The 22,739-nt window shown below is 28.5% G+C and overlaps 7 protein-coding genes across 9 annotated transcripts; 3 read left to right on the plus strand and 4 right to left on the minus strand.

Annotated features, from left to right (window-relative positions):
- Positions 1-2,961: 2,961 nt before the first annotated feature.
- LOC113792585 (structural maintenance of chromosomes protein 6-like) lies at positions 2,962-7,249 on the plus strand. The gene is given in 5 exon segments (XM_075821265.1): positions 2,962-3,865; positions 3,925-4,418; positions 4,477-5,976; positions 6,033-7,079; positions 7,081-7,249. Coding segments are annotated over 5 exon segments (3,777 nt in total). The 5' UTR covers positions 2,962-3,198; the 3' UTR covers positions 7,150-7,249.
- On the minus strand, positions 7,160-8,381 carry LOC113792587 (uncharacterized). Of its 3 annotated transcripts, none has more exons than XM_075821271.1 (4): positions 8,183-8,381; positions 7,636-8,126; positions 7,431-7,566; positions 7,160-7,371 (listed from the first exon to the last, which is right to left on the minus strand). In XM_075821271.1, exons 1-4 carry the CDS (start codon positions 8,303-8,305, stop codon positions 7,294-7,296), a joined length of 828 nt encoding a protein of 275 aa, XP_075677386.1. In that variant the 5' UTR covers positions 8,306-8,381; the 3' UTR covers positions 7,160-7,293. The 3 variants fall into 3 exon arrangements, with proteins under 3 accessions (XP_075677386.1, XP_075677388.1, XP_075677387.1); XM_075821273.1 differs by having other exon boundaries at positions 7,160-7,368; positions 7,765-8,126; positions 8,183-8,378; XM_075821272.1 differs by having other exon boundaries at positions 7,765-8,126; positions 8,183-8,378.
- Positions 8,382-8,514: 133 nt separating this feature from the next.
- Positions 8,515-11,730, plus strand: LOC113792581 (uncharacterized). The gene is given in 5 exon segments (XM_027342487.2): positions 8,515-8,846; positions 8,903-10,140; positions 10,142-10,291; positions 10,293-10,616; positions 10,618-11,730. Coding segments are annotated over 5 exon segments (3,084 nt in total). The 5' UTR covers positions 8,515-8,587.
- Positions 11,653-13,428, minus strand: LOC113792582 (nucleolar complex protein 4 homolog B). Its single transcript, XM_027342488.2, has one exon. The coding sequence runs from the start codon at positions 13,369-13,371 to the stop codon at positions 11,740-11,742; it is 1,632 nt and encodes a 543-aa protein (XP_027198289.1). The 5' UTR covers positions 13,372-13,428; the 3' UTR covers positions 11,653-11,739.
- A 46-nt stretch (positions 13,429-13,474) lies between these two features.
- On the plus strand, positions 13,475-14,501 carry LOC113792584 (prefoldin subunit 3-like). The gene is made up of 4 exons (XM_027342491.2): positions 13,475-13,628; positions 13,689-13,880; positions 13,937-14,035; positions 14,103-14,501. The coding sequence occupies exons 1-4, from the start codon at positions 13,575-13,577 to the stop codon at positions 14,334-14,336; spliced, it is 579 nt and encodes a 192-aa protein (XP_027198292.1). The 5' UTR covers positions 13,475-13,574; the 3' UTR covers positions 14,337-14,501.
- Positions 14,393-16,156, minus strand: LOC113792583 (protein DBF4 homolog A-like). The gene is made up of 4 exons (XM_027342489.2): positions 15,865-16,156; positions 15,644-15,778; positions 14,980-15,576; positions 14,393-14,912 (listed from the first exon to the last, which is right to left on the minus strand). The coding sequence occupies exons 1-4, from the start codon at positions 16,021-16,023 to the stop codon at positions 14,523-14,525; spliced, it is 1,281 nt and encodes a 426-aa protein (XP_027198290.2). The 5' UTR covers positions 16,024-16,156; the 3' UTR covers positions 14,393-14,522.
- Positions 16,157-16,224: 68 nt separating this feature from the next.
- On the minus strand, positions 16,225-22,528 carry LOC113792599 (uncharacterized). Its single transcript, XM_027342506.2, has 6 exons — positions 22,356-22,528; positions 18,380-18,613; positions 17,734-17,873; positions 17,227-17,541; positions 16,857-17,131; positions 16,225-16,755 (listed from the first exon to the last, which is right to left on the minus strand). Exons 1-6 carry the CDS (start codon positions 22,516-22,518, stop codon positions 16,434-16,436), a joined length of 1,449 nt encoding a protein of 482 aa, XP_027198307.2. The 5' UTR covers positions 22,519-22,528; the 3' UTR covers positions 16,225-16,433.
- Between the last annotated feature and the right edge of the window lie 211 nt (positions 22,529-22,739).

A 22,739-nucleotide genomic window follows, 5' to 3' on the forward strand; every position in this document is an offset into this window, starting at 1 on the left:
AACACACAAAAAAAAAAATTTAATAATGAAAAAACAACAACTAAAAACAGAAGTAAATTTATGACAATTTGGGCAGAAAAACATAAACAGAAAAAACGAGAGATAGAGAAAAGCTCGAAAAAAAGGCTTGAAATGTTCGGCTTTATTCGGATGATATTTTGTGTGTGTGTGTGATTGTGAGAAACACAATAGAGGTCAATGCTAAAATGATAATTATATGATAATTGTATAATGTAATTATTCATTTATTTAATATAATGGATGTGTGTTATATGAATATTGCTGTTAGCCATTTTTGTTGTTGTTGTTGTTGTTGTAGATAAAAATATCATTTTAAATTCATTAAAAAGCGTTCCATGGTAACCACCTAGAGATGCATAGAGAGAGATTTCTTTTTTGACATACAAACCATACGATTGTGGTGATTATTATCATTACATTTTCAATTACATTTGTTTAATGTAATAATAATTATCACCCCAAAACAATAAACAAAATTTAAAACAATAAAATTACACATTTTTTGTCGAACCAGAACCAAACACCAAAAAAAAGAACAACCGCATCTAAACGGAAAAATAATAATAACAAAAACAACAACAGGTGATCTTCATCATATATCAGACAGTCAAACAGCCTTTAGCATAAACAAAGTAAAAAAAATCAGCCAACTTGTTGTTGTGGCTTTAGTCAAATCATTTGTTTAATGGTTTTTTGCTTGATGGTGTCTAAGGCCCAGAACCACACTGCGCCAAACACATACACCATTGAACACAAACAACACAAGCTAATTTGCAGCAGAATAATCAAATTGAAGAACAACAAGATTTTCGTTGATGATAATAATAACTGATGAATAACGTCAAATTGGTGAATTGATAATTAGTGAATTTTTTTCCAATCAAATAATGAAATTCTTCATTATATAAATGAATGATAATCATTAAAGATGCCTGAGAAAAAAATTATGCTTATGATACACACATAAACAAATTACAGAAAAAAAATGCAATACGACGGAGAATTTCAATCTTTCAATGTTTTTTTTATATGATGAAGAAAATGATTTTAATGAATTTAAATCTTCGAAACAACAAAACAAAAAAAAAGTAATGAATTGATGATATTCGTATGTAATATGTGGTAAATGTGCGTACAATATATAATACGGACGAATACGTCCGTCATTGACAAACAGACGACGACAACTAAACAACAGAATGAATAAAAAATTTTCAAAATCAATGATCGAATGGATCGAAAACAAGAAAGAAAGAAAGAAAAGAGAAGAGAAAATGGTTGGAACTTCATATATAAATCCAATGTGGATAAAAAAGAAGCCAAACAACAACAACAAGATAGCACACACAGTAAACACATCGATGGTAAAGAATTATATATATTTATTTAACATGGAAATGGTTTTTGGAGAAAATAAGCAAGTTATATGTGTGTTTGTTTGAACAGGAGAAAGAGAGAGAGAGAAACAAAAAAAAATAACATCAAAAAACCACACATATACATGAAAAAGACAGGAAAGACAAGATCCAATAGCGCAAATGCTATTCTTTTTTTTCCATACAGTGTACCAAACCAACAACGAAAAGATCCATGCAACCAATGGAAAATAAATATTATTTTTTTTTTTTTTGAAGAAAAAGATGAGAGGAAATAATATTTGCAAATGAATGCAAACCATGGCCATAAATTTGTATAATAATGTTTATATCCAAATGTTTTTTTTTGTATTATGGAGTGTTTAATTTTATGGCCGAAAAAAAATAATAATAAAAATACTTTGAAGCTGTTTCTTTCTCTTCTGTAATATGCATTATTGATGTTTCAATGGCTGGATATTTTATTTCAAATGAATATTGGCCGCCGCATCCGTTGGTTTACAATGATGATGATAGTGGTAGTTGTTATGGTAATTTGTTGATGATCATGTTCGTTGCAAGGTAGTCGATGTGTAATATTTGTTTGTTTTTTTTTAAAAATCTCATTTTAGTCCTTATTATATTACATTGGATTATAATCAATGAATATATAATCCACGTTAATTTATCAATACAAAATTGTAATTTTATTAAGCCAAATCCCAGTAACATTTGTGAACCATCGTTAATATTGAATTTTTCCTCTTCTTCCTTTCTAAATGTGTTTTGTTTTAATAAATAACAATGATGATATCTAAACAACAACAATGAACAAACAATAAAATAATGATAGCTATTAGGAATATATCAATAAAAAAACAAGTTTTTTTCATTTGATTGATTTGATAGATATTTTTTGTTTTTTTTTCGATTGTTTTTGTTCATTGATTCGTTTTGTTTTATGAATTTGATTTCATATTTACCTTATCAAATATGTATTACAAACAAACACATTGTCTTATTGATTTTGATGTAAAAGAAACAAATTTCTCATATATGTAATGATATTAATACAAAGTGATTGTTTTTTGTTTTGTTTTCCTATTACGTTTCTCATCATTATCATTTCATCAAATTCAAATTTTTTTTCTTAGGTAAAATAAAAATATTTCGCAATATTCATCGCTTCTTCTTCTTCTTCTTCGAAATAGAAATAAAACATAAATTTTTGATGATGATGTATTATATGATGAAATTAGTTAGAAAAAAATCCTGTAAATGTCATCACGACAATTACAAATATTTGGAACATGATTTTCATTATTTGAATCAAGTATAATTTTAATGGTTTTAAGCCAAAAAAACTAACTAATGACAATCAACAGATGAAGCATTATGTCATATGAAATGAAAGTATTTGATTTTTTTTGTTGCTAATCAATTTTGACAAAATAATTTAATAGTTTGGAAAAAAAATTAAACATTCGAATCTTTTTTTCGAATAAAATCAAATATTCTTACAACAATGCAACTTGCAATGTATGAAATTGTTTATGAAAATTTCCCGCTTCTATAGAATTTAACAAATATCGCGATGATGAGGCAACATGTCGTTTGAGCGCGTTTAACTCAAAAAAAAAAAACATTCGATTATCTTGTTACTATACATTTTTATCACGTTGCTAAGAATTAATTTAATTTCCGAGAAAAACAAATATTACAAATCAAGTAAATCTGATTTAACAATATCTGTATCACAATCGTACCTTTTGTAAAATCGATTTTTTTCCAATTTAACATTGAAAAACAAGATTTTCGAATCATGCCACTATTGACCAGAACAAAACGTAAAAATCCATCGATTAATCAATCGACAGCATCCATTGTGGATAGTGATCTTTCCGGACAAATCGAAACTGTACGAGAAATCGAAGAATCTGACGAAAATGAAATTGGAAGTCCATTAAAAATTGCTCGTTTCTCAAATCAAAAATTATTAGCCGAGAAAAATAATTTTACCAATTCAGCTTTACAACATACTAATCAAGTGCCAAAAAGTGATAAAAAACAGACAAAATCAAATACATTTCAACAAGAATCAATTCGGTCATCTGATATTGATCTTGATTCTGGTAACATTTCTAATGTTGATGATTTGTTTGATCGACAAGATGAAAATTCGAATTTCAATGAACAACTTTTAGATGATGAGGAACCGATCTTCAATGACATCGATAACAACAATAATGATGATGATGTTCATGTTGACGAATATAATCCGACCATTGATTCAAACCGTATAAGTGAACAACAAATTTCCACCTATAAAAATACATTGACCGCAAATACTGCCTTTAATTCAAATCAAAATTACGTCACCGGTGAAATTGGACATATCCGTGAGATACAGTTGAAAAATTTCATGTGTCATAAAAACTTTCGTTTAGAATTTGGACCTAGAATTAATTTTATTGTCGGTCAAAATGGAAGTAAGTATTGGTTGATTGTTTTCGCATTTTTATTTGCAACATTTTTTTTTTTTGGATAGGTGGGAAATCTGCAATCTTGATCGGAATTGTGTTGTGCCTTGGTGGTCGTGCATCTTCCACAAATCGTGGCTCAGGACTTTCATCGTTTATTAAAAATGGAGAATCACGAGCCCAAATAATATTGAAAATTGCCAATTTTATTGAAGGACAATCGACAAAAGAAGAAAGCTACAAATATGATCGATATGGAAAAAGTATTATTATAGAACGTACAATCAACATAAATGGTTCAAGTTCCTACAAATTGAAATCCGAAAAGGGTTCAATTGTTTCAGAAAAAAAAGAAGAACTAGATAATATTCTTGCTCATCTTGGCATTTTTTACGATAATCCAATTTGTATCCTTACACAAGAAGTTTCGAAAAATTTTCTCAATTCAAAAAGTGTATACGATAAATATAAATTTTTCATAAAAGCTACTCAAATCGAGGAAACAAAACAATCTTATCAAAATTGCCTTGAAAATCATGGCATTACCCAGAAAATAATTACCGTAATTGATTTTTTTTTGTCATTTGATGTCTGTTTAAAATAATTTTTTTTTCTTTCAGGAAAAAAATGAATTGCTGAAATCGTACAAGGCTCAACTAGAAAAATATCGTGGACAAGTTGAGACTGTTGAAATGCTACGAAACAATGTGAGCATTATGAAACGATTAAATGATGAAGAATATTGGGCTTGCATCAATGAAACTCGCAAAGAATTGGATGAAAAAAAAGCAAAATTGAATGTTGAAGAAAAAAGTATCGAAACAAATGCTGATGAAATATTCAATATTAAACGTGAAATTGATGAAATAATTCGACAAAAAGAGGAACTTGATGAACGTTTGAAAAATTTTGGTTCTATCGTGAAACAAATGCAGAATGATTTGCAGGAGGCAAAGAACGATGCAGATCAAATGTCTTCACAATTAGTCAAGAAAGAAGCTGAAGTTAATACTGTTAAAAGAGAAATAAATATTCGCCGTAGTGAGATCAATGATATTAGTGAAAAAATTGCTTATATTGAAAAAAATAGTCAAGATTGTCCGGAATCAAGTTGGGAAGAACGTATCCAGAAACTTAATGAAGAATTAAACAATAAAAAATTCGAACAGGATTCATTGAAGTCAAAATTAGCCGAATTGCAACAACACAAAGATGAATATGACAAGGAGAAAGTTCGTTTCAAAGAAGAGGTTCAGAAAAATCAAATTAACATGGATGTTTGCCAACGCGAAATCAAGCGATTAACTGGCGATGGTAACAATCGTCTTAGACGTTACGGTGCTAAATTTAGTGAATTGAATGAAAAAATTGATTTATTATACAAAAACAAAAAATTTCATCGTAAACCATTTGGACCTATTGGTGAATATATCCGATTAAATGACAGTAAAGATGCATATGCTGTTGAATGCTTACTGAAAAAAATGCTTTATGCCTATGTTGTCGATAATAACAATGATGCTAACATACTAAAAGATCTCATTAGTCGTTTATTCACTAGTCCAACTGATATGCAAAATAAGCCAACAATTATTATTCGAAAATATGTCCCGTTACATGATGTATCAAGATCTCAGGCAACCTCAACAAATTATAAAAATTTTCTTCAATTGATGAATATCAAGAATGAAGACTATCCAGTTGCCAATTGTCTTATCGATCATTTAAAAATCGAACAAATTTTGTATATCCCGAAATTTTCAGAAGCTCAACGTGTTTTGTCTCGTCGAGAATTGGTACCGAGAAACTGTTGTCGCGGCTATACATCTGATGGGGATGTGATGTTTCCATCCACCAACCGAAGTGATTACAAATGCTATCCAAACAAAAATCCCAATAAGTTTGCTAGGATTTTAGTCAGGGATTCTACAACAACTATTGAACATTATAAAAACCAAATTAACGATCTTAAGAGAAAAAGTGAAGAATTATATCGGGAACAAACGGAACATAACGGTTTGATAGAAGATAATAAAAAAGAAATCGCATTAATTCGGCATAAAATTAATCAATGTGATATTGATCTGCATAACATGGAAAGTAAGCGTTCGGAAATGGAGGTATGTAATTGATCATATTTTTTAAGTTTATAATAATTTTTCGTTTTTCATTTTAGGCAAAAGCTGCAATCAGACCTGTGGAAGCTGTTGCATTGAAAGAGGAAGTTCTCAAACTTGAAGAAGAACGAAAGGAATTTGAAAACCAACTACAGGAACTGACAAACGAACGTAATGGCCTGAAAGATCAATATAATGACTTGTTGAATAAATCTATCCAAAAACAACGAGAATATAAGAAACTTTCCGAATCACGTGATCCTATGATTGAACAAATTGAAGAATTGAACGATAAACAAAAAAATCTTTTGGATAGATCAGAAATCAAAGCTAATGATCAACAAATCTTATTGCAGTCGAAATTAAAGCTCGAACATGAGATCGAAGTTTATGAGAAAAAACTTCATGAAGAAGAAGTTAAGGCGTTAGAGGTGACCGAAACACCAATTGAAACAACAAGAAGTTCGGCAGAAATCCAGAAAGAACTGAAACGAATGCAATCGATGATTCAAGTTAATGAGCACTTGTTAGATCCAAAAGTTCAAGAACAGATATATAAATCATATAATGAACTGAGCAATTCGATTTGTGGTGTCGAGAATGAGTTGGATAATATTAATGAACATTTCGTTGAATTGAAAAAATCAACTCATTTACGTCGTATGGCTTATCAAAACATGTTGATATTCATTGCAAGATTAGTCAATATCCATTTTCATGAATTTCTGAAACAGAAAGAATTCGTAGGACGTATTGATATCAATTTTAATGAATCATCTAAAGATAATGATAAAGGTAAAGGTAAATCAAAAGCAAAAACATTGGACCTTATCATTAAACCACGAATATCCTCAAAAAATTCACAACATCAATCCAATAACGAAATTCAAAGCTTTTCAAGTACGAAAAGTTTATCGGGCGGTGAGCGTTCATTTTCGACAGTCGCTTTTATTATCTCATTATGGCAGATTTGTCAATCACCATTCAAAATTCTTGATGAAGTCGATGTTTTCATGGACATGGTTACAAGACAAATTGCATTGGATAGTTTGGTGGAATTTGCTGCTAGCAAATCGAGTAAACAATTTATCTTTCTTTCGCCATTATCGTTTACAACAATTTAATCACAGCGAATTTATTAAAATTTCTCAAATGCCTGAACCGGAAAGAAAATGAACATATAATGTAAAATTTGTACAAAAGTACAATTTAGTTTATTGATGTAAAAAAAATTAATCCATAAATACGAAATAAAAATTTGTTCTCAATATAAAAAGTTATAATCATAATAAATTCATTGTTTATAGCTTCGTTTCTTATTTACATGCTGAATTCGGTTCGTTCAGAAAATTGACTTTCATCCATTGAGGTCATAGTACTTGAATGATTAATATTCTGCTGATGGATAATAAAGAAAAAATTATTTTTTTCGAATAAAAATCTACGGGTATACTTACGGCGAATTTCCTTTTCAATGCAGTCTGTACCATATCATTTAATGATTGATTGATATGATCATTGATTCCTAACAAAGAATTTCGAGTTATTTTACGTAATAATTTACGTTGTTGAATAAGATCGTCGAGAAATAATCTGTTTACAATGAATAAAAATACAACAAAAAAAACAAAATATTAATAATTGAAATGGTTGCAAAAATACCTAGGATAATAATTGGTGAAACTTGTGGAACATATAAAGCTGTTCCCATTTGTAATTAAAGTCCATAAAATCTGATCAACTAATCGATAGGATTGTTTCGATATTGACCATGTTAATATGGATGCTGACCTTTGTTTTTTATTGGATACAAAATTATCATCATTTTGAATTGGCCGACCATTGAATTGAGTTTTTTGCTGTGAGACAAAAACTGGATTAGGAGTACTAGTGAAATTAAATTCTTTCGGTGGCAATGGAGGTGGTGGTGGTGGAATATTCATTGTTTCCAATGGTTTAGAGTTTGAATCATCAATCGATATGTCACTCAAATTTATTTGATCATGAAGACTGCTATCTTTACAAAGACAACGATTTAAATCCCATTCTAATTTTTCCACACGATCAGATAAATTTTTAATGATTCTTTCATATTGATCAATACGTTCGACAATTTCAATCAATTCACTTAAATTTAATTTCCTTTCTGTCAACTAATTTATAATAGAAAAAAATTTACATTAAAACATTATACAACACGATTACTTACCAATGAGAATGACTGCAAAATGGAACATGAATTGATGACAAAACAGGTGAATCGTTTCCAAATAAAACTCCACAATTTAAATAACAAAAAATAATTGTAAATAAAATGAATGATATTAGCCATAATATTAAATTTGTTAGATGAAATGATTTAAATTGACATTGTCAATATGAAATACAAATGAAAAGAAAATTTTCGTCTTTATTTCTATTTAAAATAATTTTCAAAAATAGAGTTCGCAATAATCACGATCAAATTTAAAGTTCAAATTTTAAATTTAAATGCGCGCCCGTTTCATGATTCATGGACACATTCTTTGTGAATGAAAAATTCTATGAATCACATGTTCATTTTTTTTATTTTTTTGGATCGCGCGCGGTCAAACAATTTGGATATTTAATCATAATGCTAAAACTATGTTTTCATTCTATCGTTTCAAAAAACTCTATATTTTCGAATTCAAAAAGACTTTGTAATGGATCAGGAATTGACCAAAAAATAATAGATTATCTATCCAAATTTCCGAATACATATGTGCAAGAAAATAGTGAAAAGTTTTGGTCATCAATATGGGAACAACGTGAATTATTTGTCAATAAGGATGCAGAGCCAAAATTTCGTCTTTTATTGCCGCCACCTAATATCACTGGTTCACTGCATCTAGGTAAATTATCCAAAAAAAACTTTGAATTCGATCCAAATTTCGTTTTTTTTTCACAGGTCATTCATTGACTGTTGCAATCCAGGATGCCTTATGTCGATATCATCGAATGAATGGTGAAACTGTTCAATGGTATGGTGGCACCGATCATGCCGGAATTGCTACTCAGATTATCATTGAAAAACTTCTATGGGCCAAATATGGCAAAAATAGGCAGGATGTCTCTCGTGAAGAATTTGATTCTATTTTTGAGAAATGGAAACAAGAACGAATTTATGACATTGAACGGCAGCTTAAATCGCTGGGAGTTTCGATCGATTTTCAATCCAATTATTTCACTTTGTCGCCAGAAATGTCTAGAAATGTAAATCGAGCTTTTATCGAATTATTTAATCGTGGAATGATATATCGAGCTTCTTATATGGTGAATTGGTCTTATTATCTGCAATCAACATTGTCGGATATTGAAGTTGAACATAAATTCATATCGGGTCCGACAGAATATAAAGTACCTGGTTGTGATGAACCTTTTCAACTTGGTGTTTTACATTATTTCAAATATCCTTTAGAAGATATTGATTCGAACGAGTTTGTTACGATAGCCACTACAAGAATTGAATCAATTATGGGCGATGTAGCCCTGGCTGTTAACCCTAATGATACACGTCATGCCCATTTGATAGGAAAATTTGCATTTAACCCATTTACCAATGAAAAAATGCCAATTATAGCTGAAGAAAGTGTGAAACCAGATTTCGGGACCGGTGTACTCAAATTAACACCTGCTCATAGTTCCATTGATCATGAAATAGCCCTCCGACATAATCTTCCTTTGAAAACCATTTTCAATGATCAAGGTCTTATTGACTGTGATTATAAACCATTGAACAACGTACATCGATATTTAGCTAAAGAACTAGTCAAACATGAGCTTATTAAACGAGATTTATATTGTGGCTCAAAAGATCATGGACACTGGCTACCGATTTGTTCTCGAAGTGGTGATATAATCGAATCGCGCGTTGTACCTCAATGGTTTCTGAAAACAGATGATGCTCGATATGCTGCCGAATTCGTGGCCAATCGTGACAATCTTTCTGAATCATCCAAAGACTTTTGGAAAAAAATAAGTAAAAATCTAGATGAAAATAGTCGAAATATGGCTATCATTCCATCAGGCTATCGAAATACTTGGAAAGATTGGTTTAGTCGATATAAAGATTGGTGCATTTCTCGTCAAATATATTGGGGACATCAAATACCTGCATATGAGGTTATTCTTTCTTCAAAGCCAACCAAATATCTGGATAGCTGCAATGAACGAAGAACAAGCCTTGAATGTGGCTTGTGAAAAACATGGTTATCAAAAAGAGGAAATCAAATTGCGTCGTGATCAAGATGTCTTGGACACATGGTTTTCATCAGCATTATTGCCACTTGCCGTAACTGGGTTGGTTTGAATCAAAACGTTTTCAAGATCTTCCACTTTCATTAATGGAAACTGGTCATGATATCATTTTCTTTTGGGTAGCAAGAATGTCTTTAATTTCATTAATGTTATCGGGTCGTTTGCCATTCGACAAAGTATTATTGCATGGAATGATATGTGATGAAAAAGGAAAAAAAATGTCCAAATCAAAAGCCAATGTTGTTGATCCTCTTCATCTGATCGAAGGAGCGTCATTTGATCAAGTTTTGCAACAGAATAAAGATTATTTTGATTCTGGTTTGATAACACGTGAAAAGTTCACTCAAGTAATGAATAGATTGATTAAAAACCATACCGAAAGGTATTCCTGTATGTGGAGCAGACATGCTGCGATTATCTTTACTTCAATCACGATTCAAGGAACAAAATATCAAATTTGATTTGCAAAAAACTATTAAAAAACGCGTGTTCGCTAACAAAATGCATCAAACCCTTCGCTTTATTTTGATCAATTTGACGGATGAATTCAAAGAAGATTCAACATTTGTTGTCAATACAAATATTCTTTCAAAAGTGGACAAGTGGATTTTATTCAAATTGGCAGATTTAGTGAATCATTGTCGATTATCATTTGATTCCTACGATCTTCATCATTCGGCCAGAAAAATTGAACAATTCTGGACTGATCATTTATGTGATGTTTATTTGGAAAGTATCAAAAAAGACATTGTTGACAGAACGGAGTCTTATGCAAAATCCATGAATGTTATGCTATACGTAGTTCGACAAACTCTCAAATTAATTCATCCCTTCATGCCATTTATAACTGAGAATTTGTTTCAACAGTTAGAATATCGCCTATCTCCTAATTACTCTTATCGTAGCATTTTAGAATTGGAATATCCAAAAGTGAAAAACGACCAAGTTCTTATAAATTTTGATTTTTCTATCGAAAACGATATGGAAAAAGTTATCGAAATCACAAAGAAAATTCGCTGGTTCAAACAACATTTCCATATTCCTAAAGATTCTGCAATAGAAACGATAAGAATAGCTTCTTTACATAGGAATTTATTCGATTTTCAATCACTAATCAAATCTTCTATCAAAATCGATAACTGCTCAATTGAATTTGTGAACCTTTACGATATTTATAAATATGATGATTGTTATTGCGTCAAAGTCGATATTAATAATAGCAATCGATTCGAAAAAAGTGACGACAGTACTTCTAGTAGTGATTCAGATGAAGAAACTTTAACTACATCAAATTCGCTCAAATGGGATGAAATCTACATATTGTTTTCGATCAATCATGAACAACTAAAATTGAAATTAATGGAAAAATTTAAAAATAATCAAACAAACAAATGTGATCAATTAATGGCCGAAATGGATTTATTTCATTTTGAAAATTTTACAAAAAATTATAAAAAACTAACAAAAATAGTTAGCTAAATAAAATAATTATAAATCATAGTAAAGACTACAATCAAGATCATATGAAAATTTTTTCTGATCAACCAATAAAGTTTTTGTTTTGTGTATTACATCATCCATTGAAGTTTCAAGAATATCTTCCATATTCCATTCATAACGAGGCAATTCACTGCAAATCTGTTTTGAAAGTGAAGCAATTTCAGGAAGATAATGTGATTGAAGTAGATTCAATTCCCACATATAACTATTTAATGCATTAGTTTTTTCTGGATCTTGTTCATGATCAAGAAATGGATCTTGTTCGGGTTCAATTTGTTTATAATCTAGCATTCGTTTGATTAGTGGATGTCTGATGAATAAATTCCCTATGAATGGTAATAAAATTAGTATAGTGTCGGGGGTTGAATAAATTGTTAAACGGGCAAATTTCTTTGCAAACGAAGCAACAATTGCTGCAGATATATGTGTGGATGTTAGGAATAAATCGCACCAAAACAAAAACCGTGGTCGATGATTCACATAAGTAATCGCAGGTTCCAGAAGACCGTAAAGTTGGCCAAAAAAATTTGGATATTCTAAGTTGCATTTATGAATCAATGTGTAAAGTGGACTAAGACTCAAAATTGAGATGATTCCTCCCATTTGAAACGAATTTATAAGAAAATCAGCCAACAATAATGGATTTTCAAAGTGTCTCATTGCATATTTGTCAAGATGAAGCAGAGATTTTTTAAACACCTGTGGTGGTAATGGAAAAGTGAAAAATTTGAGCCACAATGACGAATAAATTTGGGCATCACGTTGATAATCGAATTTGAATTTACGTGTAGGCAATTGAATCCATTTAGCCATATAGTTACAATTAGCATCAGAATGTTCAATGCGTTGAAGTTCACACAAACGAATCATAGTTTTACGGCCGTCATTAGATTTTTTAATTTTAAATTCTGATTGTAAACTTTTAGGTAACAAATCTTCCGGAGCAATTAATCGGATAGGAAAAAGCATTTCAATGATATTGAGAATTAGACTTTGATTATTACATCCTTTATTCTCGTCAATAATCTTATGCAATATTTTCATGGTAAAATGCAATAAATCATCGTATTGATACTTTGAGTAGATTGTAATCAATTCTTGATTATAAAACAGTTCTGAGATTAGAGATCGAACTATTCTCTCCAAAAGTTCAACCGGAAAGCTTATTTCATCATTATGAATTGCAGAACGGTAAGGGAATTTTCCTTCTTCTTCTACGAACTTTATCAGTGATTCTAGACACAATTGTCTTAGTTTCAGCGAATAGTTGGATTGTTTGTTTTCCAAAATTCCACTAAAAAGATTGATGGTGGATTCGTATAGAGAAATAAGCCAAGATTTAAATTTATTTATTTTGCTGTGTTGTCCTGTGTCATCGTCTTTAAACAAGACCATTTCACGAGAATCAATATAATTGGTCCATATCTTAGACAGACATCGTATTAATGATTCAACATAAAGGTTACCAGCTTGGATTGAATCCAAATTTGCTAAACTATCAATAAGATCGATAATCCGATTAGCATTTTTTCGGTCTTGAAGTATATCTGATGTAATTTTGTTCAATTCCTGTAACGGAATTAAAATTGATGATTTTGATCCATTCATTTTTGATTCCATGTGACCACTTCAAAAATCCTATTTTGACATCAGAAGTTCCATCCAATCACATGGTTTTCACACACCTAAAATTACCTCAACAAAGCTCTGTTTTTAATCACGTGACAAGAATATTTTGACTATTTCAACTCAATTATTTGACATGCCTGATGATTTTGAGTTAATTTTTGAATAATAATTTCAATTTTTATCAAACAAAAAAAATGTCATCGGAACCTGTTATAAATAGTGTTGGAATTCCAACAGCTGAATTCTTGGTAACTATCATTCTATATTTCAAATAGATTCTCAAATTTTTCATATTTAATTGATCACAGCAAGATGTAGATGCTTTTATGCAAAAACCGGAAAATAATTCGGCAACTGAAGTAATCAAACGATTAGATGAACTATATATGAAATATAAATTCATGGAACAAAATCTTCATCTGAAAAAAAGCAAATTATTACAACAATATCCTGACATTGAAAAGAATCTAGAAATACTAAAAACACTCAAAGACAAACATGTAAATATAATTTTGTATGACTTTTTTTTCTATTGAATTAATCGATAATTATTTAGACGAAAAATGAAGAAATGGATGCTAATTATCAACTAGATTATCATCTATACACAAGAGCAATCGTGCCACCAACTGATAAAGTTTCTCTCTGGCTTGGGGTATGTATTTTGATTAATTTCTTGCTTATAATATAATAGATTAATATTTTGAATACTTGAAATGTAGGCGAATGTGATGCTTGAATATTCAATTCAAGAAGCTGAAGAATTATTAAATAAAAATTTAATCCAAGCTGAACGATCATTGAAACAAATTGAATTGGATATGGATTTTCTTAAAGATCAGATTACAACAACTGAAGTAAATATGGCCCGAGTATATAATTGGGATGTACGTAAACGAACCGTCGAACAGGCATCGAAAGACCAAACAAAAGATGAGCAAAAGATTCTGGAATAAAATAACAATGGATGAAAGCTTTCTTTTATGAATCAATTTCAATTTATCCTCATAAATTTTAGTACTAATAAGATGAAATCAATTTATGAAATTAAAAATAAACAACGAATTATTTTTTTTCATAACAAACGAAATTAATTAAATATAAATGTTTTTCGGGATTTACGACCAAACACATTTTTCCATCTATATTTCATCATTTTGATTAACAATGTTATCGCTATGAGTGACATTTTCATTTTCATTAGGTTGTCGATTAAGCAGATCATGTATAGCCACAAAACTGCGATTTTTCGAAGCAGAACTCCATGTTGCTGCATTTATCGAATGTAATGTTGTTATTGATGGTGATGGTGTTTTTGCTTTTGGGATTTCATCCACAGCAATTGAATTGTTGACCGATGTCTGTTTGTTTGTCAAATCAGTCAAACTGGTATCCGAATCGTTTACGATTGTTGTTCGATTCTTAATCCATGATTCTTTTGCAAATGGTGGCAATGAATTTATAACGCCAATCAATTCGTTGAAATTTTCACTATTGTTCAAAAATTCTGCATGTTTTTGGTAATTTAGATGCTATATAATTAAAAAGTGAAATAAAGATAATTATAAAAATTTAACATTATGGCACAGAATATCTTACAGATTCAAAATCCGTATAGTCTTTATGACAAATTTCACAATAAGTGACATTTTTCTTCTTTCTATTATCTACAGCTTTATTGTTCGTAATGGTATTCGTTGTAATGGATTTGCCATTCATAATGTTTGGTGTGTTTGTATTCGTTCCAGTCAATATCGGTGTTGTTAACATGGTACATTTTTCATTCAATTGTTTATATATGGTCGGTACGGTTGATTTGTTTGATTGCTGTGATTGATTAGGATGTGGCTGTTGACTAATATTGACCAATGGTTTTGCTTTGAAAAATGGACATGATTCTGGTTGATATTCGAAATTCATCTCTGGCCATTCATTTAATTCTTTAAAATTAGGTCTATATTTGTTTGAATTATCGATGATCTTAATGAAAGGTGGACATAATTTACGCGTTGTATTCAGTTGGCTGGCAGTGGAATGTTTCAATTTACGAACATTTTCAATATGATCTTCACAGAATTGTAATAGTTTGCTTGATCTTATTATTCGAATATTAAATGTACGAGCCAATTCTAGTGGGTCCGATGCTTGAGAAAATGCTGATGTTGTTGTCTTTTCCAATAATAATTTTCCTCTTGACTATTTCAAATAAAAATGAAAAAAAAACTTCGAACCAAGATATATTAACAAAAAAAACTACACTTACAAATGCATTATTCGAATTCAGAGCCAATTTTGGTGTTGGTGATTGTTGATCGATTCCAGTTATCGTTGTTCTTTCGGTTTTTGGCCGACTTGTTACAACAATGCTGGTATTTTTATTGATAAAAATATCAATTTTCTATAAAATGGATATTTTCAAAAAAAATAAATATTAACCCATAAATTAAGCTATCGGAAAGAAAATTGACAATTGATAATACATACTCCGCCGAGTTGTATAATTTTTTCAGATAATGTTGCATTTATTTGTGTAGAATTTTTTGGATCCAAAAAGAATGAATATTTATCAAATGGTCGACACGATGTTGTTGTTGTCGTTGTTTTCTGTGTTACATTCGAATTATTATTGACAAAATGTTCCATTATTTTGAAATTTTTTTTTATTCTATTTCCAAAAGATGATAAGATTTATGAAGAAAAAAATGATATTCTTGTTTTGTTTTACACTGATAATATTTTTTTTATATAAAAAAGAAATAATCAAAAAAAAACTCATCGATTTTATTTCAATCACTATCACATAAAACCGCCAAAAATGTGAACAGACAACACAGAGCAAACAAATAAAAAATGCGCGCGCGCGCGTTTCATGATTCCATCAACATTGCCAGATACAACAACACAAATAATAGCGCAAAAAATCTTGGGAATTTTTTTTTTGGTTCAATTGTGAACAAGTCAAAACTGGATTTATTTATTCATTTTTTGTTTGTTTTTTAAAAAATTAAATTATGTCATGAAAAAAATGGCGCCATTGATGTTTTCTTTTTTTGTCAATCTAAATTGGCAAATATATCATTTGCATAACAAATCATTAATTCGATAACACGAATTTTTAGATGAACATCCAATAATATTTGCATTGTTCCATTATTTTCATGATGATCATGATGATTATGATTATGATGATGTTGATGATGAATATGATTATGATTATTATTGCTAAGGCCATTTTTCATCGATAATAATGATAAAGAATTTCGTTTTATTCGATTATTATCATCATCATCATTATTATTATTATTATTAGTTGTATTATTGTCATTGTTATTATCATTTTTAGATTCAAATTGATGATGATGAATGTTGTTGTTTCTGTTTTATATGGAATATAAATGAAAATTTACTGTATGATTATTTTTTTTAACAAATAAATAAATTGAATGTTTACATAATAATAAACATAGATTGTATACCTTTCATCACGAAAAATTATCGATGAAAATATGATTGCCAATGAATTAGCTGTCATTTCTGTTATATGTTGACGATCAGCTATACGTTTTAAATGATATATTAAATAGGCTAAATTATTTCGATATGTTATAGTTAGACAACCAACTAATCGTCGTAATTCAAACACCAGAATAGCAATACCAGATTGTGTATATGGAATTTTTCTAACTGGCCATTCACTACCGATTGTAATCAATTCTTTTTGTAGATTTTTATTGAATATCGGTGTCGATATCTATTAAAATATTAATTTATTCCAATTATTTTTCTTGTTATACAACAAAAAATAATTAAAGATGGTTGAATAAGAAAAAAAAAAGAATTACATACACAAAGAAGATAATGTTTAATGATACCGGCAATATCATGCGGGCTAATCTGACTTAAATCAATAAGATGTGAACCAAATTCAAAGCTTAGGCACAATTTTTCAATTTGCGTAGGATCGGCATCAATTTTATATATTCCACGTAATTTATGTATAGGTCTTTTTTCAATTTCCATTATACATGTATGTAATACATCGGATATTTGATTATTATCAGATATTTCCAAACCGAACACAGCCAATCGTGGTGGCATCACTTTATTTGGACATGTTACATATAAATTTTGTAAACATTTTTTATGTCCGGCCAACTTGCACTATAATTTATTCAACGTTTTCACAAAGCATAAATGTTGATAGAATAAAGAATAAAGAATAAAGTGAAGAAAATTATAATTAAATTCAGTTATCCTGCATAATGATTGAATAAAATGTGTAGCGGTTTTGTTTTCCGGAAGAAAAACAAATACAAAAACAAGCAAATAAAAGCGAGAGAAAATATTACTCACCTGTACACATTCATAGCAATAGAAATAGATATTATCTGAACAAATATGGCATTTTGTTGGCTTCATATTTAGAACATACGTTATACGTTGATAATCATGTTCCTTATGTTTCAATCTAGGTTTGACATTTATATATCCAGCTATATTAAAAAAAAAGAATCAAAAAATGAAATGGCCAATTCTCGACATAGAATAAATGAAAACATAAAAATGAAATTGATTCAAAATCATTTTCAATTAACTTGAAATTGCTTAAAGGCTTTTAGAAAAATAAATTGAAATGAAATTCATTCCAAGTAATATTCATTTTAATATTCATTTTTGTTTGTTATTCTGTTTTTGTTTGTTTGTTTGTTTGTTTGTTTGTTTGTTTGTTTGTTATTCATTCAATTTCAACATCATCTAATAATGTTGATGTGCACCTGAAAATGATTATAATTTATTTATTTTTTTTTTTTGAAACCATAATTTTATTCTATATCTATTACATAATATTGTATAAAATTAAAATTCTATAGGGAATATTCTATCTTTTCAAGTTGAATTTCTTAATTTCCATATCAAATACGAAAAAAAGGTAAAGTAATGATAGAAGAAATGAATCACTCCAGTAAATTTCATAATGAATTTATTCAACGAAACTTGCCTAATTTTTTTAATGTAGCATTTGTACGTTTAGTTTCAAACTTTTTTTTATCATCCAAATGATCACGTATTGTATCATTACTGTTATTATCATTATTTTCACCATCATCATTATGTATAGAAATTGATCCAACCGAATTAAGTATTATATCGGATTTTGCACGTGTTATTGAAACTTTTGGTAATATTGATGTTGATTGAATACGTCCTAATTCGGATGAATATCTTCGATTACCTTTTATAACATTAATATAAGAATTTAATTACAAATTAATTAAGGTATATAGTGATTTAGAAAAACAATTTGAGAAAATTAATCAATAAACAAACAAACAAAAATCAAATAGTTCAATGAACATTGCACATTCCAATTATATCAAGTCTTTATCAAATTCTACAAATAGCATTCAATTTACAAGAAGAATAAACTGCAAGTTATAACTATTGATTATCATCATCATCATCGATCTAAATTAAAATCTTAAAAAAAGTGAGGTAAAAGACAAAGAAAAGATGTTGATGATAACAAAAAAAAATAAAAAATAATCCTATTAAATCAGATTTATTTGTAGAGAAGTGAATGTAATATATAAAACATAATAATAATAAAAGATAAAAATAATTGAACACAAGAAATAAAAGATTTTATTTTCTTTCATCATCATCATCATCATCATCTAATATTGGTTTAAAATGAACTGTTTGAAATTATCTTGCAAAATATCATATCTTGTTTGTTGTTGTTTTGCCAATATGTCATTTCCTTTCATTGGTTTTAATTATCAACGAGTTATTTTTGGATTTTTTTTTTCTTCGGGAAAATAAAAACAACAACAACAACAAATTCCAAATGATCAAACTTTTTCATTATATACAGCATTTTTTTTAATGGCAGATAGAAAAAAAATATCCTTTTCATTCATTTATAATGACTTGAAAGAAAAGTTCATTTAAATGATGATCAATTTATGATCAAGTTATTATTAGTGGACAATAAGAATTTCAAGGTCAGAATTTTTTTCTCTCTTCGATTCGTTTGTTCAAAATTTATTCATAGAATATAATTTAAAGTGATGAAAATTGATTTTGTTTTTCGAATTATATCATGCACATGCACGAAATCCAAATAAACATAATATAAAAGAGTGTATTGTAATATCCACCACTTGAAAAAAAAGTAAATCATAATAATGATATAGCCTCGAACAACTATGTGTGTGTGTGTGTGTGTTCATAAACAAGAAACAAAACCAAACAAACAAACCAAAAAAATTCATTCGAAATTACAATTTAATTGAAGTTTGAGTTTACTTTGCCATCGGTTATCAACAACAACAAAAAAGAAAGAGATTCTACTGACCAGAAGCTACACAAATATACAATATATCAAACAAACAATAAACAGCAAAAATAACAAAGCCATATAACAAAAAAAAATCTGAAATTAAATCAAGTTTTATTCTTTTCGGTATTAATTTGGAGGTTAAACAAGAATTTCCGTTTCGAAGTTGAACTTTTCATTACCAAAATGCCAACAACAACAACAACAAAACTCTACTGAAAACAATTTTGATTATTATTTTATATATTTACAGATGGATTGTTTGAAACAGTCATCAAATATATATTGTTTTTTTTTTGTTATATTTTATTGCATACTATACGGAAAATAAGGTAGTTAGTGACTGACTGACTGACTGACTTACTGACTTTCCAAAAAACATTCCGTTTTTTTATACCGTTAAGTAAATAAACGTAATCAATAGAAATGAGAATTGATAAAAAAAACTATAGATTTAATTTCCCAGATATTGATGGAATTAAATTTCGGAAATGAACAGAAATAGTTATTTTGTATAATGAAAAGTGATGGAGATACTGAAGATGTTGCTGTTTTTTGTTTTCTTTGCCTTTCTCTATCTATTTATCTTTCATCATCATAACTTATTCAGTATTTTTTTTCATTTCTAATGTTTTCCTTTTAGTAATAGGATTTTATGTTACATACAATCCATTGATTCGATTATAAAACTACATCGTTATTTTTCATTCAATAATTTCATATAGGATTCCAAAGCCTAGGTTATACCGAATTGGATAACAATGATTTTTTGTCTTTTTTTGTTATAACGAAAATGAATGCTGTTGAATGTTGCAATGCAAAAAAAAAACGAACGTCATCAATTGTTGAAGAAATAATTTTCAATTAATAATAATCTTTTCTTTTCCGAATGATTTAAGCCTGAAATGAAAACTTGTAATTTTGTTTTTCATATACGAAAATTAGTTTTGTTAAAATTGAAATTAAATACAATATATAGAAAAAATTAATTAATTTTCTAAAAACACCTAAACATTATTAGTAAAAATGATGAAGAATTGAACATCAAATCTTATCAATCTTAATGGCTTTTTTTCGTTATTCCCACGCAAACTACATAGAAAATTAATTGTATTGATATGAAAAAAAAATATTTGAACTTTAAGTGATTCAAAACCAGAAAAAAAGTTCTTATTCTTGAATCAATAATATTTAATTTACGCAATAAATCGATGATTGTCGAATAATTTAGGCGAATAACGCACACAAAATAATCGAAAGAATTATTATGAAAAAAGAAATTTATTGAAAAAGTTAAAATTTTCTTATTATTCCGGCGCATTAGTTTTACGAACAAGAAGAAAAATATAGATTTTTCAGCTTATTTTTTTCCCTCTCTTCCCATAATACATCATTCACTTAATCTATTAATGTTTTTTTTATTCTCAATATTTCTTTGAAATAAAAAAAACTAAAATTTTTTTTCCATTTCTATATTTATTCAAGAAAAAAATTAACTAAATGATGTTGTTGAAGTAAATGATTTCATATATTTGAACAAAAACGAAATGAAACGTGAAAAAAATATGAAAAACGAAAAATATTAAATGAAGCTTCAAAATCATATATGACAACAACAACAACTCAACAAGAATAAGAAGAAGAAAAACATGTCGTTCAGAAAAAAAAGGAACTACTCTTTTTCCATCATAAACACACACCCACACTCAAAAAAACATGATGACATTTTTTTCGCGAATCTATAATAATTTCATTTCATTTTGATTCTAACTATAAATATCAATATTTTATTATACAGAATTATTCAGATCTTAGATCTTTTTCAACTAATATTCAACATTATCATCATCATCATCATCATCATCACGGGATCTTAGTCATTCATAATAAAATGATGATGATGATGACATGATGAACAGAATATAAAGAAATTGAATCGAAAAAAGAAAAAAAAATGATCCGAACAAATGCAAATCGATAGATAAGATAGATAGAAATGCGAACAAGACAGAAACAAATCAACAACGACAGCAGAAACAAAAAAAGACAAATGACAAAACAAATAAATTTCATTTCCATTAAATAATTTGCATTATGGTCCATTTATTATTAAAGTTTATTCAAACATATTTTCATACAAAATAGACACCTATGGTTTCTTTCAACCCAAAACAATATTGAAATATTGTGAAAAGAAAAGAAATTTGTTGTTATCTGAAACATAAATTCAAACAAATACAAATGAACATCGAGATGTCTTTGCATAATTGTGTCAACCTCTTGACAATCAAGATGATATATCGAAATAAAAACAAACAGACAAGAATGCGATACAATGTCTAACGTCATCAGAAAAATAAAATGAACTAGGAATATTTTTCGACACATTATAACTGTGAAATACCAAAAAAAAAAAAACATTAATTTATCCTATTCACTTAATCATTATTTAGTTAGAATATAACCTATATTTATAAATAAGAAAAAAATATCGTTCAATCATTCAATATGTCATCCGATAAATATGAATTGACAAAAAAATATAATTAAACATTAAATAACGAATATGATCAAGCGTAAGATTATATTACAAGCAAGTAAACAAATAAATAAACAAAAATAGACTATAATTAACCTTGAAGATCCGCATCTTGTAAACAAAGTTGATCACTATTAGTTCGATTCGAAATTGTCGCATAAGAATTACGTCGGTCATTATTATCGATGTAAATTTCTTCATCATTATGATGATGATGATCCATTTCGAATGTAACACATAAACGTGTTCGTTGTGCCATATTTTTTATTTTGAATAAAAAAATCTGTTCTCAAGAAAATTAAATTTTTGTTGTTGTTGTTATTGAAATTGTTAACTCGAATTTCAGGTGAAAATACTTTGCACTGAATACATCATTAAATTTTCAATAGAATTTAGCATTTAAATTTGAATTCAACATCGATTTCGAAATATAAATTTCCGTTCCATTACAAATTGAACAATATTGAACCCTTTTGAATT

This window comes from Dermatophagoides pteronyssinus, unplaced genomic scaffold (assembly GCF_027571235.1).
Source record: "Dermatophagoides pteronyssinus isolate colony J.1.1.1.1 unplaced genomic scaffold, Derpt_VIB-CSIC_2022.12 sq0009, whole genome shotgun sequence".
NCBI lineage: Eukaryota > Metazoa > Arthropoda > Arachnida > Sarcoptiformes > Pyroglyphidae > Dermatophagoides > Dermatophagoides pteronyssinus.